Raw genomic sequence first — 19,943 nt, 5'->3', positions numbered from 1 at the left:
CCTATTGGGCCTTCCTCCATACTCTAGCCTTAACGTTTCATTTTGCCAACTCACCTACATATATATATATATATATATATGTATATGTATATATATGTATATATATATATATATGTATATATATATATATATATTTGTGTGTGTGTGTGTGTGTGTGTGTGTGTGTGTGCGCGCGCGTGTGTGTGTGTGTGTGTCTAACCAATATGTACTACTTGTTAGCTTTGCATCCATTTGGTTTAAGAAGGAAACATGCAGGAACTGGTTTACCAACAGAGTGGTTAACGAATGGAATAGACCTAGTAACCGTGTAGCGAGAGCTGAAATTATTTCTTGTTTTAAGACAAAGTTGGATAACTTTATGGATGGGGATGACAGACGGTAACGGACATGGGACTGCCTAGTGTAGGCCTTATGGCCTCTTACAGTCTCCTTCATTCACACGTTCTTATCTTCGGTGAATATATATATATTTTGTGTGTCGGATTGTGGTAGAGTATGTCGTGTAACAGATGTGCTGTGCTGTTTGATGGGGCCATCTTGCAGGAGCATAGTTGATCTTCTGGAAAGGGTTTGTAGCTCCAATGTAATTTGCTTTACTGAGGTGGTCATAGCCTCCTTGATTACATTTCAATTCGTAAATTACATTAGCTTGTTGGAGAGGTTTTTGTCAAGGTCTCTTGTTGTGCTTTCCATGTTTTTTGTTTCGATTACCCCCCTCGTCAGTGTTGTAGGCTGTCGATATTTGGTTTCCAACTAGAATGAAGATGTCCACTGGCCGAGCAGTTTAGAGCCTCGCTGTTTGCGGCGGTGGTCGAAGTGACTGCAGTTTGAACCCCCAGCTAGCGAGTTGGACCAAGGTCATTGTTCATGAGACTCTACAAAGTCCTCTGTAAGGGGAAGTTCGCTACGTGAAACCGAATCACTGGTAGTGAGAATTATTTATAACCAAATGGAACCAAATGTCCACGGCCTGCAAAACTGAGGAAAGAGTAATTAAGGAAATAATAATGTGTGTGTAATTCACCATGGTCTTGGATCACGTGTTGTACTCGTGATCGACAGCTATTACCCTCTCGGATGAGAGCTTAGATCTCACGTATGACCGATGTATGGGTAATGTTGTGACCTTACACACACACACACACACACACACACACACACACACACACACACACACACACACACACACACACACACACACACACACACACACACACACACACAAAACTCCCCGCCCATGAGGTGGAGTAACGACTCGCAGCGCAGCGATACTGAAATTATTTCAGCCGTGCGTGTGTGTGTGTGCGCGTGTGTGTGTGTGCGTGCGTGCGTGTGTGCGTGTGTCCGTCCGTGTAAAGCTTTAGGACTGCCCAACAACCGCAGCATCGTTACAACCGAGGGAGGAAAGGCCACTAAAGTATGAATGCGAGTCTGTTGGTGGCGGCCACAGACCCTCGGCTGACGCGACGCGGGCGTGGGCGCATGCAGATTCAATCAAGTACCACACAAGCAGGCTGTATTTGATGTAACAGGGTTATGAGCTGAATATTCATGTGCAACTACTTACTCGCGTGGGACGCCACTCGATTTCATGCGTCTGCGTTCAGAAGGTCATCTACTACCCGCTCGTTCGTGGGTACAAAGACAAGGGTTCAGATCCGGCACAGACTTCGGTTTTACTTCCGGTAGAAATCCACCGGATCCTCCCTGGCCGAGCGGGTTGGAGCGTCGCCACTTGTGGCGGTGGTCGATGAGACGGCTGATCGAAACCCTGACGCCGCCAGCGAGTTGGACCAAGGACATGGTTCATTATGCACCACGCTACAAAGTCCTCTGCTGTAAGGGGCGCCATCCTAGCCTCCTGATAGGGGGGAGTTCGCGACGTTAAACCGAATCAGGGTTCTACCGGTCGGGGGAGGGGGGTCGCCCCCACCCCAACCCCAACCCCAACCTGTGGCGCGGACGGGATTCGCCCTAGGAAAGGGGTAACCCTCTCGCACCTGAGAGGGGAAAGCAGCCTTCCGTTCCCTCCGGAGGAGGGGAGTCCTCGGTGGGGGGAGGGGGGGAATTCCCGGTGGGAGACGTGGGGATCCCACTACAAGGAAGGAATTGACCTCAACTTCTACCCGCAGTCCACATACTGCACTCACAAAGACACACACACACACACACACACACACACACACACACACACACACACACACACACACACACACACACGACTTGATGGCGCAGTTGGTAGAGTTCCCGACTGCCACTACGGCAGTCCGGGATCGAATCCCGCCCAAGGCTGAAATAATTTCTGTATCGCTGCGCTGCGAGTCGTTACTCCAACTCTCGTGGGCGGGGAGTTGGGTGTATGTGTGCGTGTAAGGTCACAGCATTACCGGTCATATACGAGCTCTGAGCTCTCTTCCGGGAGGGTAGTAGCTGTCGATCACGAGTCCAACACGTGATCCAAAGACCATGGTGAATCTCACACACACTCGCACACACATTGTATGTACACACACACACACACATATATATATATATATATATATATATATGCAATAAAAGCACTAGGAGCGTGTGTTCACAAATGCGTAAGTAACCACTAGGAAAAGTAAACTAACGAAGCAGAGCGCTTTCGTATAATTACATCTTCAGTGCAGATACAAAGAAGGAATTATATAATTCCCTCTTTGTATCTGCACTGAAGATGTAATTATACGAAAGCTCTCTGCTTCGTTAGTTTACTTTTCTCAGTGTTTACTTACTCATATATATATATATATATATATATATATATATATATATATATATATATATATATATATATATATATATATAATTGTGTGTGTGTGTGTGTGTGTGTGTTCCATCTATCTATCAGTTATATATACCAAAAGGTTCTTCCCCCTCATAAGGGGGTTGCCAGCCCTCACCCGCCCATCCCACTTCTACTTAAGAGATCCTTGCTCAAAAGCAATGCAGCAAGGCACAGCACCTCCACATCAGGGCCCGACACCAGCCGAAGCTTGTTTACCCCCACAGCTTCATTTAACATGGCGACCCTCCCTCCCTCATGCGAAAATAGACGTAGTATACATGAAAGGAGCGATGATCGTGGGGTCCCGTCTCGTAGGCCCCAATTTATTATTGCTAGCTTCAAAAACCTGAGTGTGTGCGCGTGTGTATGTATGTACTGTATGTATGTATGTATGTATGTATGTATGTATGCACAGTATATATGAACTGGAGGTGACGTAGGAGGTTCAGCTTGAATCGTTCACCTAAAGGCACCGCGAGTCTGAGATGGCCTGTTGCCTTCGCTTAGTCTTCTATCTTTCTCCTCCATCACGATAACGCCCCCTACAGCCCCCCTCAGCCCCCCTCAGCCCTCCTCCACCCTCTTCTGACATTTGCTATGTGCATCCCAAGGCCCGCCCTTCCTCAATTTTTCCTCCTCCTCGTCCCCTCTGTCAATCCTCTCCACTATTTCCAAGTTTATTTCTAACAAGTCCCGCTCCGCCAAGGTGGCGCTCTGCAGGACTTAGCAGCGTGGAATTTAATTAACCATGTCCTTGGTCCAACTCGCTGGGGGCGAAGTTCGAACCGCCGTCACTTCGACCTCCGTCGGAGGTAGCGACGCTTTAATCCGCTCGGCCGGTGCTCCCATCTCTCTGCCTTTCCTGTCGTGTTATGGAAATTCGCTTCCCGCCGTTGCCTTCTTCACCTTTTCTTTTCTCTCTTCTTTGTTCTCTTCCTCCCCCCCCCTCTCTACATCCCCCAATCCCATCCAGTCTTCGGACATCCTCCATCCTCCTCTCCTGCAGTGGAGTTTCGCCTCCATCGTTTTCTTCACCTTTTCTTCTCTTCTTTGGCCTACTCCTCTCTCCACACATCCCCCAGTCCCACCCAGTCTTCAGTCATCCTCCATCTATCCCTTCCCTACTTCTCTTCCTCCCTCCATCCTCCTCATCCTCCATCCTCCTTTCCTGTAATGGAATTTCGCCTCCATCGCTTTCTTCACCTTTTTCTTCCCTCTTTTCTTTGTCCTCCTCCTCTCCCCCTTTCTCCACACATCCCCCAGTCCCACCCAGTCTTCAGTCATCCTCCATCTATCCCTTCCCTCCCTCTCTCCCTCATAACGACGCGAAACGATGACGGATGGTGTCGTTGAGGGATGGGGAGATGGCGGGGAGGAGTCCGCCGCGAAGAGGTCACTGTCGGGCCACTACGCGCACGCGCAGTGCGCCGCGCCCAAGACAGCAGGACCGGGGGGGAACGAAGCCTGCGTTGGTGTTGCTCACTGGTAAGCGGGGGCGGCAATGGGAAGTGAAATAGGGGGCGAACTAGGGAGTGTGGGGGGGGGGTTCATGGAGCAAAAAGGGGTATCACACTGGCCTATTTTTCCTCCCACATCCAACCTCCAACCTCTGTTTGAATAACTAGACTATGACTTCGCCTACAGAAATCTAGACTTATCTAACAGCATTTCAGCAGTATGTCTAACATTGGCCTAGGTTTACAATCATTTAGTTCATCATTCAGCTTTGCTATAGTATATGACGGAAAGATCATTTGATATTTGGAGATTTGAAAATTCAAATATTGTAACCGAAGTCGTTTTCACTCAAACAACTCTCCAGTGTCGGCGCTGATGATAGTTTCGTAAAGGAAATGACGTGAAGAGAGGAGGAAGAGGGAGAGTGCCCGAGAAAAAGAGGAAGAGATCAAGTAAGGGGTCGATTGACAAATGGGAACCGTCTCCAAACTTGCCCTTGATGCCGATTACTTTAAATCGATATGCTGTCTGCATGAGCCAATTGCCATTCCTTTTATTTATTTATTTCACACACACACACACACACACACACACACACACACACACACACACACACACACACACACACACACACACACACACACACACATATATATATATATATATATATATATATATATATATATATATATATATATATATATATTTTTTTTTTGCATGTATTGTAAAGCGTCAGCCTATTTGGAAGACGCGTGGACACTTTTACGACAGAAACTGTGCAAGACACGGGTAAAACATCCTGTAAATGCTATTCTTAAAAATCCTTTTACAGCTTAAAAAATAATTAGAAAAAATGTCAACAAACTCCATCGACAGTGATATACGAAGAGATAAACACGGCTCACATCCGCATTCAAAGATTACCTGTGAAGATTTTTATAAAGTTTTGTTGTTGTGGTTGCGGTTGTGGGGGATTTTTTTTTTTTTTTTTTTTTTTTGGGGGGGAAAGTGGTGGTGGTGGTAATGGCAGTTGTGGTGGTGGTGGTGTTGGTGGTGGTTGTTGCTGCTGCTGCTGATGGTGGTGGTGGGCTTAATGGTTGTGAAGGTGGTTGGGATAGTAGTGGTGGTGGTTGCTGCTGCTGTTGTTGATGACAATGGTGGTGGCGGCTGTGGTTGGAGTAGGTTAGGTTAAGGAATTGTTGTGGTTGTTGTTGTTGGTGGTGGTGGAGGTGATGATACTGGAAGTGATGGTTTTCGTTGTGGTGGTTTTGGTGTTGACGGTGGTGGTGTTCAAGGAGGTGGTGATGGTGGAGGTGATGATTTTGGAAATGGTGGTTATCGTTGTGGTGGTGGTGGTAGATGTGGTGGGTTTTGGTTGTGATGGTGATGGAGGAGGTGGCGATGATCTTGGTAGTGCTGGTGGTAATGGTAGTTGTGATGGTGGGTAGTGGTAGTTGTAATGATGGTGGTGAAGCACGACATTTTCGTGACCGCGAGAAACTCGCCTCTATCTGACTTGTCGACGCCGGCCAAATAACCCTTTATATGACAGGCACTTTTTATGATTTGATTTTATCATCATCATCATCATCATCATCATCATCATCATCATCACCATCACCTTCATCATCATCGTCATCGTCATCGTCATCATCGTCCTCCTCCTCCTCCTCCTCCTCCTCCTCCTCCTCCTCCTCCTCCTCTTCTTGGGAAACAGGATCCAGAAGGAGAAAATATTCACTCCTCGTTACATTATTTAATATTTAGAAACTGAGTACAACTTTATGGTTGTCCCATACTTGTGGGTAAAAACCAGATCCAAAGTATTGTTGTTGAACCGCAAAGATACTACGAGTCTAGCCATAAAAAAAGCCAACTTCCATCCCTTCCTGTTCCTTCCCCTCTCCTTCCCTTCCCTTCACTTCCCTTCACTTTCCTTCCTGTCCCTTCCCTTTCCTTTTTCTTCCCATCCCACCCCTTCCCCTACCTTCTCGTCCCTTCCTTTCGTGTCCCTTCCCATTCCTGTTCCTTCCCTTCCCGTCCCTTCCCTTCCCGTCCCTTCCCATTCCCGTCCCTTCCCATTCCATCCCACGCCACCCCTTCCCTTCCTGTTCCTTCCCTTCGCTTTCCTTCCCTTCGCTTTCCTTCCTGCCCCTTCCCTTCCCATACCTTCCCTTCTCTTCCTTTCTCATCCCTTCCTTTCCTGTCCCTTCGCCTCCCTATCCTTCGTGTCCCTTCCCCTCTCCTTCCCTTCCTTCCCTTCCCTTTCCTTCCTGTCCCTTCCTGTCCCTTCACCTCCCTTCCCTTTCCTTACCTCCCCCTCCCACCCCTTCTCTTCCCTCCCATTCCCTTCTCTTTCCTTCCCCTCTGGTCTCTCCTCTTTCCCTGCTTAATGACCTTTTCACATTTGTACGCGGAACGGCACGGCACAGGAGGAGGAGGAGAAGGAGGAAGAGGAGGAAGAGGAGGAGCTGCAACTTAGAATCTATGAAATGCGGCGCCGCTCCCTTCAATTCCAGCTACAAACTTCACTTCATCATCGTCGCCATCATCATCATCATCATCATCGTTGTCGTCGTCACCTTCTTCGTTGCCATCATCATCATCATCATTGTCGTCGTTATCGTCGTCATGATCATCGTCCCATCCTTCTCTTTTCTTACTTTCCTTCCCCTTTCCCTTCCTTCCCTTCCTTCCCTTTCCCTCCCTTCCCTTCTTCTCCCTTCTCTCCTTTTTCTCACTTCTCCCATCATCATTATCGTCATCATCGTCATTATCACTATCATCAACACCATTATCATCATCATCATTATCAACACCATTATCATCATCATTACCATCATTATCAGCTCAGTTCATAGGACTACGTCAGGAGCTTCAGCTTACAGATTGGGAGGCAAAATTAAACGAAAGACCTGTAGATCAGATGTGGGAAATATTTCAAAATACGCTCACTAAGATGAAGCGGCCTTGCTGTGGATGTGCTGTGCCTTGCGACACTGCTTCTGACCCAGGGCGGTGGGCAAGGTGCAGGGATGACCCGTCATCCAGGAGGTGCTCAGATGAGAGGGAGGGTGGGAGGGGTGTGGAGTGTATTTAGGGATGAAATGGGTGGGAGTGTTTTTATGCCTTTCCCTTTTTGGCTACCTCCCTTGAAAGGGGAAAAAAACCTTGGTATATGTATGTATGTATGTATGTAAGATGATTCAAACTTACATTCCTTTTAAGGACAGACGTCCCCTAAATCAGGCTCGCCCAAAGTGGCTCGACAAAGAAACTGAAAAAAGTATTACTAAAAAGAGACAGGCTTATAAGAAATATAAGTGCTCGGGTGCATCTAATGACTATGAAAGTTATGTATCAATACAGAGAGATTTAATAAAGACAATAAGAAAAAGAAAACGACAATACGAAATTAACATCGCTGATAAATCCAAAGAGAATCCCAAAGAATTCTATAGTTACATTAGAGATAAAAAGGTTGTTAGGAATCACATTGGTCCACTATTATCTGCTGACGGTCAACTTGAATATTCAAATGAAGGAATGTGTAATATCTTAAACAATTATTTTAGCTCGGTATTCGTAAACGAAACACCTCAAAGTGAACTCCAAACTGAAACCTGTGAAAAGTCTAGGGTAAACTTACTACGGTAAATATAACAAAAGAAAAAATTAAAAGGTGTATAGATAAACTCAAAGCTAATAAAACACCAGGGCCTGACGGTTGGCATCCAAGAATCTTAAAGGAAATAAAAAATGAGATTGTTGTTCCATTAGAAATTATTTTCAAGAAATCCATCATATCCGGAGATGTCCCAAGAGAATGGAAGCTAGCTAACGTTACTCCCATATTAAAAAAAGGTGACAAAAAGAAGCCAAATAACTATAGGCCTATAAGTTTGACTTCAATCGTAGGAAAAATAATGGAAACTATCATCAGAGATGCTATCGAACATCATTTAGAAAGTAACCGTTTGATAAATGATAGCCAGCATGGTTTCAGACGGAAACGTTCTTGCGTGATTAACTTACTCGAATTCTACAACACAGTTATCTTGAATTATGACAAAAGAAACAATATAGATTTAATATATCTAGACTTTGCAAAAGCTTTTGATACCGTCCCACTTCTATTCATAGTATATATAAATGATATAGACCATGGACTAAAATCTACTGTTTCCAAATTTGCTGATGATACAAAACTGTGCGGAGTGGCAAATGATCACTCAAACCAATTAGATATTCAAGAAGATTTAGATAAATTACAGCAATTGTCTGAAAAGTGGCTAATGAAATTTAACACAAGTAAACGCAAGGTAATGCACATAGGTAAAAATAACAGTAAGTACGATTACAAGTTATTTGGAAATTCGTTAACAAAAGTGGGTAGTGAAAAAGATCTCGGCGCAATTATCAGTAACGACCTCAAATCATCCAAGCAGTGTATTTCAGCCTCTGAGAAAGCAAATAAGATTCTAGGACTCATTGCGCGATCTTTTGATTTCAAAAGTCCATCACTTATTAACAGGCTATATAAGTCGTTAGTTCGTCCACATTTGGAATATGCTGTTTCCGTTTGGTCACCGAATCTCATTAAAGACATTGACAGACTGGAAAAAGTACAACGGCGAGCCACAAAACTGATTACAAATATCAAAAATAAATCATACGAAAATCGACTAAAACATATGAATCTGTTTTCCCTAAAAAAGCGTAGACTCAGAGGTGACTTGATACAGGTCTTTAAGATTCTAAAGGGAATTGACATCATCAAAAGTGACAAAATTTTGACATTGAATGAGAATCAGACAAGAAACAATAGTCACAAACTGTCCGGAAATAGATTCAATTTGGAAGTAGGTAGAAACAACTTTGCCAACCGTGTAGTTAATGAATGGAATAAACTTCCTGCACAGGTAGTGCAATGTAGTTCAGTTCGAAGCTTTAAGAATCATTTAGATAAACACCTAAGCAAGATGCTATAATGATTATAATTTATTTTATATTATTTGCTTTTGTTTTGTTATCATTTGTCTGTCTGATTTTCATTTATTATTAGTTATATGTCAATTTATTATTATTTACTATTTACCTGTTTGTTTATTATTTAACTATACCTATGCATTTATTTATGTATTTTATTTGTTATTTACATTATTATAGTTTTTATTTATTATTTTATCATGATTTTTTTCGCATCCGACCTAGATATGGACCAAAAGGTCTCCTGTCGGCATGCTCCGCCTTTGTAATCCTTTGTAATCATCATCATTATCGTCATCATCATCATCACTATCATCAACACCTTTATCACCATCATCACTATCGTCATCATCGTCATCATCATCATCATCGTCATCATCATCATTATTGTTATCGTCATCATTATCATCAACACCATCATCATCATCATCATCATCATCATCATCATCACCAGCAGCAGCAGCTTCCTCCTTTGCTTTGACGTTCCCCAAGAAATATATAAATTTCTGTGGCGACTGCCCTGGCTGGAAGCAAGCGCCTTTCACAGCTGCACTCTTTTGTCCCGGTCACAAGGTCTCTCACTCCCTCTTCTCTCGCCTCCGCTTCCTTTGGCTGCTGCTCCTCCTCGCTCGTCCGCGTCTAGTTCTTCCTCCTCCTCCGTTGATGATATTGTGGTTAGGGGTGGCCTAATTAATCGTCATCGGCGTTATTTATTTTTCCCCCGATGACAATGCCGAATCCCGTTCTTAATATATATATATACTCGCCGATGCCGATTAATCGGCACACCACGATCTGGTGGTCTGCAGTTCCAGACTCGTTCGGAGGACATTTCTCTCATCCACTTTCGATCGTAAGTTGGCACCCAGCTTTCCTCTAGTAGAATGAACCACCTTCGCCTATGTGACACGACAATAGTATTAGTAATGGTTATCATAATACCCAGAGCTGGGCGCGTTTCTGGGTGCGTTCCGTTTTAGTTTGGCCGCGGTTAGCTCTCCCAAACTATCAAAGCTTAAGAGACAGGAGCTTCACACCGAAATAAAAGTCCGGTAGGCCACATATGTACTATACCAACGAAAAATTTCGTAGTAGGCCACATCCAAAGGTGGCCACTTACTATACCGGCACCTATGTTGCTTTAATAGTTTGGGAGCGCTAACCACCGCCAAACTAAAGGGGAACGCACACAGGAACGCACCCAGCTCTAATAATACCAATAATGATCATAGAAATTACGATAGTAATTATAATAATATTAATGATAATACTAATGATTATAATAATAGTGGTGTTAATAATGATAAATATAGTAGTACGTCGTGCAATATCCCAGTGGATACCTTGTCGAACTAGCGAGCAGGTGGTCGTGAGTTTGATTCCCGGGACCCGCTGCGGGCTATGTCGCGTTGGTTTCCGACAGGCCTGGCCATGCGGGGAGGCGACCCAACATTGGCCCAGAAAACCCAGCGGCCGGCCGCAGCGGAGAAGGGACGTGATTAGGTTTAACGTCGCGAATTCCCCCTATCAGGAGGCTAGGACGGTGCCCCTTACAGAGGACTTTGTAGCGTGGAATTGAACGAACCCTGCCCTTGGTCCAACTCGCTGGTGGCAGAGTTCGGACAGCCGTCACCTCGAACTCTGTTGTAAAAGTAAGCAAACATACACATTTCTCTCTCCCCTCTCTGTCTCTCACCCTCTCTCTCTTTCACCCTCTTCCTCTCTCTCTCGAAACTCATTCCCGCCATTAGACAAATGGGCTACCAGAGGCGTCTCAAGGGTTTGAGGCTCTTTTCTCTAGAAAACAGGAGATTGCGAGGAAAGCTAATAGAGGTTTAAAAAAAAAAACTTTAAGGATTTAATAGCATTGACTATCGACATCTCTTCAGCTTGAACGTGAATGTCACTCGCAATCACGGGCGGAAGCTCAGTCCCCCTCGTTACTCTTGTGACAAAGTTGGTGACTTTTTTTTAACTCATAAAATCTGCACCACTTGGAAAGGACGGCCAAAGGACGCGGTATACAGTTCCTCAGTTGAGCAGTTCAAAAGTCTGGCGGACAAGGTGCTACGCACATTAGTATAAGTTTGATTTGGTTTTAACGTCACAAAGAGGCTAGGACGGTCCCCCTTACATTGGACTTTGTAGCGTGGAATTTAATCCCCTCAGTTCAACTCACCCCGAGCAGGGTTCGAATCGCCATCATTTCGACCTTCGCCGCATGTAACGACGCTCTAACCCGCTCGGCCAGCGTAAGTCCTGGTGAGAGTGAATTCCCGGTAACCTTTAAACGGTGCCTCCTCGGTGTGGACTGTAAAACCTTTTGAGGCACTGAGATTCTCTGTAATTCTCTCTCTCCCCCCCTCTCTCTCTCTCACCCTTTCTCTTTCTCACTCTCTCTGTCCCTCCTCTCTCTCTTTCTGTCTCCCTCTCTCTGACAGGCAAATAAAACGAATCACTCAGACATTTCCTTCCCAAATCCCTATTATATATATATATATATATATATATATATATATATATATATATATATATATATATATATATATATATATATATGTCCTCCCCGGTGCATCAAGTACTGTCTCCAGCACACGCCCTCTCTCCGTCTGCATTCCACTCTGTTGGCGTCTCTCCTTCATCCGACATATTCCTCCTGGAAGTCGATCCTCCTCTCCTCCGATATTTTCCTTCAATGGTTTTCCAGTTTCTTCCAGCATGTCAAAGTAGAACACAATAATAGGGCAGACCGACTGGAAACGTTATGGCTTGTATCAGGTCCAGCAGCAGAGGCAGAGGAGGGAGGAGGAGGAGGGGGGGGGCAGGGGAGAGACCTGGCGACTCCAAGAGGACCCAACACTCTGCGAGTGGCGGCACACTAGGCATTTCTGGCTAGCATGCTACTTGCTTTTACTACGTTTGAGTAGAAACTACGTTGGTTATGAATTTTTCGTTTTTCAAATTTCCAAATGTCAAATTACTTCATATAGTCAGAAGCTAAACGACGAACGATGAGAAGTTAAGCGAATGTTGGACACACTGTTATGATGTTCTTACGGAAGTCTGGAATATTGTAACGGAAGTAGCAAAAGCCAGTAGCATGCTAGCCTGATGTGACTAGCACAGCTAACGACTAATGCTCTTATTCGTCTCAGAGCTCTCTTAAGGGGTTATCACACTGGGCTATTTTTCCTCCGACATCATCCTACCTCCAACTCTCATTACAATAACTAGAATATGACTTCGCTTACAGAAATCTAGACTTCTCTAAGAACATTTCTGCAGGACGTCTAACGTTCGTATAGGTTTGCAATCTCTTAGTTCATAATTCAGCTTTGCTGTATATGGCGGAAAGATCGTTTGATATTTGGAGATTTGAACATTCAAATATTGTAACAGAAGTCGTTTTTACTCGAACAAACTCTCAACGGTCGACGCTGGTGAAGCCCGTGGAAGAGCCCCTTAACCCGTGCACTACGATGGCCCTGGGACAGCTAGCGTCCAGGGCTCTTGTTCGCCTGAGACACTGTTTCCCAACCCTGTGGGTCGCGACCCCAATCCTGGCAAGGTCGCCAAGAGTTTTTCCTGGGGTCGCCAAGACATCTTTTTATTTTTCAAAATTATATGAATTCAGTACAATAACCATGATTGTGTTACCACGTATACAAATAGATTAGTGGTGCCGCGGTCATATCATGAGGATCAGATTTGGGTCGCCTGAAAAAATTACTTTGGGAAACTCTGCTGCTTCAAAGCAGGAGCTCCTGTCCAAGACGAGGAGGCAGTCAGCTTTGGGCTTCTCTCTATCGCTCTCTCTCTCTCTCTCTCTCTCTCTCTCTCTCTCTCTCTCTCTCTCTCTCTCTCTCTCTCTCTCTCTATCTATCTCTCTCTCTCTCTCTCTCTCTGATTCCTTCTCTTTCTCGAATGACTTCCCTCCTTCTCTTTTCCCTTTCCTTTCCTTCTGCTTCTGTTCTCCCCTTCAACTTTCCTTCTCTTCTTTCCTCCCTCTTTCTATTCTCCCCTTCCCCTTTCTTTCTCTTTCTTCTTACCCCCCTTCTTCTTCTTCTTCGGATTCTTCTTCAGATTCTTCTTCTGCTGCTTCTTCTGCTTCCTCTACTTCTTCTTTTTCTTCTGCTTCTTCTTTTTCTTCTGCTTCTTCTTCTCCTTCTTCTTCTTCATCTTCGACTTTTCTTCGTATTCTTCATCGAAAAAAAGTCTTTTTAATCGAGATGGCCATCATCTACAAAGTTACCACTTCCCCCCCCCATGCATATTCAAACATCCGAACCATAATGAAATCACATCATTCAGTGTCTATCTACATATCTTCATTTCACTTTTGATGGCATTAGTGAAATCTGTGATCAGTCTCAGTTATACATATGAACAAAACGAGAGAAAATATTCAATTACATGAAAAAAATTACCTTTTTGCAAAAGTTTGATTATGTCTTATTAATCTCCCCTCTTCTCCCTCCTCCTCCTCCACATCCTCCTCCTCTTCCTCGTCTTCCATCTCCTCTCCTCCTATTCTTCGTCCTGCTCCTCTACCTCCTACTTTTCCTCCTCTTCTCATCTTCCTCCTCTTCCTTTTCTCCTTGCCCCTCTTCCTCGTCCTTCTGCCTCTACTCCTACACCTCTTTCTACTCCTATTTCTTCTTTCTCCTCTTTCTTGTCCTCTTTTTATTCCTCTTTTTGCTCCTCTTCTTTCCCTCTTTCCCTCCCCATCCTCGTCTTCTTCCTCTTTCTTTTTCCTTTTCCTCTTCCTTGTCTCCCTTTTCCTCCCTCCTCCTCCTCCTCCTCCTCCTCCTCCTCCTCCTCCTCCTCTCCTCCTCCTCTTCCTCTTCCTCCTCTTCCTCCTCCTCCTCCTCCTCCTCCTCCTACTCCTCCTACCCTTCGCCTATGCATTTTCAAAACTTTATCCTGTAGGTGATGTAGAGCTAATCGGACGGTAATTTAAGCAGACATCTTGATATTTTTCCGGGAGATTTGGTTGACTTTTATCTTGCTCTAGTTAGAAAGTTTGCCACTCTCGCTCAACATTAGGGTGATCGGGGAAGCCGGAGAAGGAGGAACGTGGAAAGGACGGCAACAGGAAGAGAAGAAAGCGAGCCAATGGTTACTCATTGAGGAACGAGGAAGATAAGAAAAAATAGGACAAAGATATAAAGCAAAAGAAATAAAGAGAGAGAAACGGAGAGAGAGAGAGAGAGAGAGAGAGAGAGAGAGAGAGAGAGAGAGAGAGATTATATAAACGAGGATGATAAGAAGAAATAGAACAAGTGTTGCTTAGGCATAAAACAACAGAAACAATAAGAGAGAGAGAGAAAGAGAGAGAGAGAGAGAGAGAGAGAGAGAGAGAGAGAGAGAGAGATTATATAAACGAGGAGGATAAGAACTAGAACAAGTGTTGCTTAGGCATAAAGCAATAGAAAGAGAGGTCGGGTTGAGGGCTGACGACCAATAAAGAAAACGGGGAGAGGGATAAATGAAATGAGGTTGGCTAAGCAGAGTCTCAAGGTGAGACAACAAGGCTTGACCAAAAGGAGGAGGAAGAAGAGAAGAAAAGGAGAGAGAAGGTGAAAATCCTCAATGCAGCTGGTCGCCATGGAATGGAACAGCACAGACAGTATTATGGTCCGGGTAAATCACCGGTTCTCCACTTTTTCCACTTCGTTCCCCCTCCTTCATCAATTCCCAACATTCGGGTGGATTCCCCATCCACCTTCATTTTTCTCCCAAATCTCACCCCCCCCCCAAAAAAAAAAGAAAAAAAAAATATATATATATATATATATATTGTGTTTATGGAGAGACCCTGTGCTTTATTACGAATTTGACAATCATAATTATCTTATATTTCTTCTGCCAGTAGAGTGCGGTGCATTTTTTTTTTTTTTTTTTTTTTTTTTTTTTTTTTTTTCTTCCCTCCAGATTCCCCACAGTACGTAGAAATGTGTAATTTGTGACAGTAGTGCCTGGACCCCTAAATTCTTGTCCTTGTGCCCCCCCGCCCCCACGTGTGTTCAACAATGCAGTAGAATCAATCCTTCGGTTCGATGAATGCCTGAGGAGCCAGGGTTCGGGTCCTCTGAGCAGAGTGCCGCATTGCTCAGACATCCGGAACGCGTCGCAATCCACTAAGTCGAGGATCCACGTTGCTCCTGCCAAATCCATTAAGACCCAATCCACTTTCGGAAACGTTGTACTCTTGCAAACGTTTCCGGTAGGCCACGTTATTAAGACCCGTTGGCCCAGCTTGTTAGAGCGTCGCTCCTTGCGGTGGAGGTCGAGATGATGGCGACGGTTCGAACCCTGCCACCGGTGAGGTGAACTAAGGGCAGGGTTCGTGAAATTCCACGCTACATAAGACCTCTGTAAGGGGCATCGTCCTAGCCTCCCGATACGTGGCGGAGTTTTCGCAACGTTAAACCGAATCATCATCGTCAAGAAATTTGAAGTCGATCTTTCACAGAAGAGAATGACCAAAATGATACAAAGGCTCAGAAATTGACCTTACGAAAACAGGCTTATGCACCGTAACTTGCACTCTATGGAAAGACGCATAGTACGGGGTCTCCTAGTAGAGGTATTCCAATGGGTCAAGGGCTTTAACAAGGGTGATGCAGGCAAGGTTATCATATTAAGACAGCAGGGCAGGACTCGTGGTAATGGATTTAAGTTTGACAAATTTGGGTCTGATAAGGAGCAGGCTTAGGCATCTTAACTCGCACTCTCTGGAAAGACGAAGAGTGTGGGGTGATCTAATAGAGGTGTTCAAATGGGCCAAGGGTTTTAACAAGGGTGATACAGGCAAGGTCATCATATCAAGACTGCAGGACAGGACTCGTAGTAATGGATTTGAATTGGACAAATTTAGGTTTAGGGAAGGAAATAGGCAAGAACTGGTTTATTAACAGTGGTTAACGAATGGAATAGAGTTAGTAACCATGTAGAAGTGAGCATTGGTGCTATTGGCTGTTTTAAGGGAGGATGAGACAACTATGAATGGAGATAAAAGGCACTATTGGACATGGAACTGCCTAGTGTAGGGCTTAAGGTCTTTTACAGTCTCCTCCATTGTTATGTTCTTTTTCTGAGTATGTATCCTTGATGAAAAATTTGTCTCGAGAAAGAAAGAAAAAACAAGCGTTCGAGCATGATGCGTCGGGAGTACATTGAAAGGCTTCGCTTTGAAGCATCCCTCCCCCCCTCTCTCTCTCTCTCTCTCTCTCTCTCTCTCTCTCTCTCTCTCTCTCTCTCTCTCTCTCTCTCTCTCTCTCTCTCTCTCTCTCTCTCTCTCTCTCTCTCTCCCTCTCCCCACTTCTCTCCTTTTCTTAAGGAAGAAGTCACCAGAACACAGGTGGGCAACCCTTGGCACGCGTGCTTTGACGTGAATTTTTCCCAAAGGAGGTCAGTAGCGAGCATTCAGCCTAATATGATAACCCTGATATGATATAGAGTTAAAACTGTGTTGGGTGTTAACTGCACAATCGATGATGATCGACTACAAAATTTACCGTAATCGCAAAAAAAAAAAAAAAAAGAGCATGCCTACAGGAGACCTTTTGGTCCATAACTATGTCGGATGGAAAAGAAAATAGAAAAATGAATGAATAAATAAATAAGTAGATAAATGAATATATATAAAAAATAAATAGACATGAAATAATTCGGGCTCCTTTAACACGTATCGACTTTTCGCCGTGCGCCGTCAACGAGACGACGTCGTGCTCTCTAATAACCATTAGTGTCTATGGACGCTTTCACACGTGGTTGTGACGTGTGGAAGCGTCCACAGACACCCATGGTTATTTGAAAGCACGACGTCATGTCGTTGACTGCGCACGGCGAAAAGTCGATACGAGTGAAACGAGCCTCAGACACCACTTGTGAAGAAAGGTGAAATTGAAGTGTTATTTAGCAAGAACATAAGAATGGAGGAGACTGGGAAAGACCATAAGGCCTACACTAGTCAGTCCTATGTTCCTTACGACCTGTCATACCAATACATAAAGTCGTCTCGTCTCATTGTACCGTGGTTACGGAGAAGGTACAAATGGAAGTAGAAAGCGGAAGTCGTATCCAGCAGTAGCCAGTGTTTCTCATCGAATTGATGTCTGGGAATAACGCAAGACGACAAAAAAAAAAAAAAAGAGATGGGGGGGGGAGATGGGTAGGAGAGTAGACTAGGAGACTGGGCAAGTCTGCATTGGGATTAGAAAAAGTTTGCGTCGTGCGGGACTCGAGCCCAGCCCTGCCCCACAGATCAACTTTACGAGAGGACGGGAAGAACGAGGTAATCTACATAACCTAGAAACAGGTATATATTTGTTTTCAGAGGTGGGCGCGATGCGAAAAAATTGAAGTCCGATAAGCGATTAACGATTCGATGATCCGATTCGGGTACAAAAAATCTAAATCCGATTAGCGATTATCCGATTCGAAAATGCGAGTCCGATTAATCAGATAATCGAACTTGCAAATCCGATGAATCGGACGAATCCTATTAATCGGACTTGCGAACCCGATGAATCGGATAATCGGACTTGCTAATCCGATTAATCGGATAATCGGACTTGTGAATCCGATCAATCGGATAATCGGACTACGAAATTGGACCGCCCACCTCTGCTTATATTTTTCTAACATTTTACCAGTAACCGAATAAGCCTTCATTTGTCTCTCTCCCCCCCAGATGGGCCGTCTTCAGGCAACCCAAGCCCTGTGGGTACTCTTCGCCCTCCTGCTGGCGACCCGGGGGACCACCTCGTCGCCTCCAGTGGACTCCTCCAGCAGTATCGAGGGACAGGCCGGCGACGGCGTCGTCTCCGGACACGGCAGCCCGATAGAGAAGAGGTCCGGCGGCTGGTCGCAGCTGCAGGGCGCCTGGGGCAAGAGGGGAGGGTGGTCCCAGCTGCACGGGGCCTGGGGCAAAAGACCAGACTACCCAGGACCTGAAGAGGAAGAGGAGGAAGACCTGATTCAGGTGGGTTCTGGGTACCAAAGGAGCACGAGTGGATCCTTTTGATCTTTGTGGTCGCCTGATTCAGACGTGGAAGGTTGTGGATAAAAGGTTCAGTACACTTTTTTAAATACAGGGACAACGTTTGCCTGACACCAAGAAATAGGCACGAATCCAGTGTCACTCGACTTGCCAAATAATAAAGTTAACTGTTCATATATTTCAATTTTGCACTCTTTTAGTGTGTGTGTGTGTGTGTGTGTGTGTGTGTGTGTGTGTGTGTGTGTGTGTGTGTGTGTGTGTGTGTGTGTGTGTGTGTGTGTGTGTGTGTACACATATATACATACACATACATGTATATACCATGAATAGATTAAAGATAAATGAGGAAGTGAGTAGAGGAAGAGTATGCAAAGATGTGTTGTAACATTTTATTGCTTTTTAGTTTCGACCCTTGAGGTCATCCCATTACATAAGATTTGATTTGTAACGGTTCCCAACTACCTGGATAACAAATCTATTAAAAATGCTAGGAAGTATCCAGGTAGTATTTAAAAACATAAATAACATTAAGAGGTTGTTAATTAAAAATTCACCAAGAAGAAAAGAAGGTTGTATTTATAGCATACCATGTAAAAATTGTGATTTTATTTACATAGGCCAGACAGGCAAAGGTATAAATAAAAGGATAAGTCAACATAAATAGAGTATTAGAACGGGGCAAGTGTCAAGTAGATTATTTGTCCACCAAAGGGATTATGCCCATAATATTGACTGGAGAAATTAAAAAGTAATTACTTCTTGTAATGATATTGTAGAAAGAAATGTTATTAAATCTTGTCACATAAAAAGAAATTTTGGAAATAATATGAATTTGAGTTTGGGTTTATTTGAATTGGACAATTTTATTATTGACAAGATTGTGTGTGATAATTTGTAACATGGGACCTTTCCGAATATCCTCTGTCTTTTCATGTATATATTGTTTCTGCATTGCTTTTCTGTACCTTTGAAAATGTCTTAATAGACGAAGACGTTTGGTATCCGTTTTTTTTTTTCCCGGTGGTTTCTGCAAAAAAAAAAAAAAAAAAAAAAATTATCACGTGTGTTTTTGTGATGTCTTTGCATATATATATATATTATATATATATATATATATATATATATATACATATATATATATATATATATATATATATATATATATATATATATATATATATATATAGATCCAAGCGAGCTAGATGATCTAACACAAGATGAACTGTAAATCCCACTTTAGGAGAAAAGAAAAAAAAATGTACGAAAATACGTGTATTACGATCACAATCCGTGATCTTATCCCTCGCGATTATATATTTGGGTTGGCGGGCTATACAAGGCAGGGTGGGGTGCGTAAAAAACAGCAACGACTGCAACATCAATGTAGGAGAGGCCAAAGACAGAGTATGGCATCCATTATATTTAACATTTCGCCCAGCAGCAGGGCTTCTTCAGAAAGAACCCCGCTGGACGAAACGTTAAATACACTAGATCCCATGCTCTGCCTTTGATCTCCCTCCTAAAGCGGGAGGTACAAAGTTCAGACGTGATAAGTCAAGCCTACTAACATGTGGTTACTTTTGCGCGTCAGGTGGTCATTTCAGGTCCGGGTGACTTACTTTGCGTAAAAGTTTATTAACAGCCAAACTTTCAGGGGACCATTGTCCTTTAGATGTG

At 44.0% G+C, this 19,943-nt stretch overlaps 1 protein-coding gene across 4 annotated transcripts in view; it reads left to right on the top strand.

The window, feature by feature from the left end:
- Positions 1–19,943, top strand: part of Mip (Myoinhibiting peptide precursor) — a 355,890-nt gene that overhangs the window by 304,611 nt on the left and 31,336 nt on the right. For all 4 annotated transcript variants that reach the window (XM_076176469.1, XM_076176468.1, XM_076176466.1 and 1 more), the window contains one exon: positions 17,958–18,248. In XM_076176469.1, the coding sequence (XP_076032584.1) occupies positions 17,958–18,248 (291 nt within the window). The remainder of the gene's footprint in view (positions 1–17,957; positions 18,249–19,943) is intronic.

This window comes from Oratosquilla oratoria, chromosome 39 (genome assembly GCF_046742065.1).
Source record: "Oratosquilla oratoria isolate Oo_2021 chromosome 39, ASM4674206v1, whole genome shotgun sequence".
In the NCBI taxonomy this organism is placed as follows: domain Eukaryota; kingdom Metazoa; phylum Arthropoda; class Malacostraca; order Stomatopoda; family Squillidae; genus Oratosquilla; species Oratosquilla oratoria.
The sequence above is the reverse complement of the archived record's forward strand: the minus strand, read 5'-3'. Positions and strand labels throughout refer to the sequence as shown.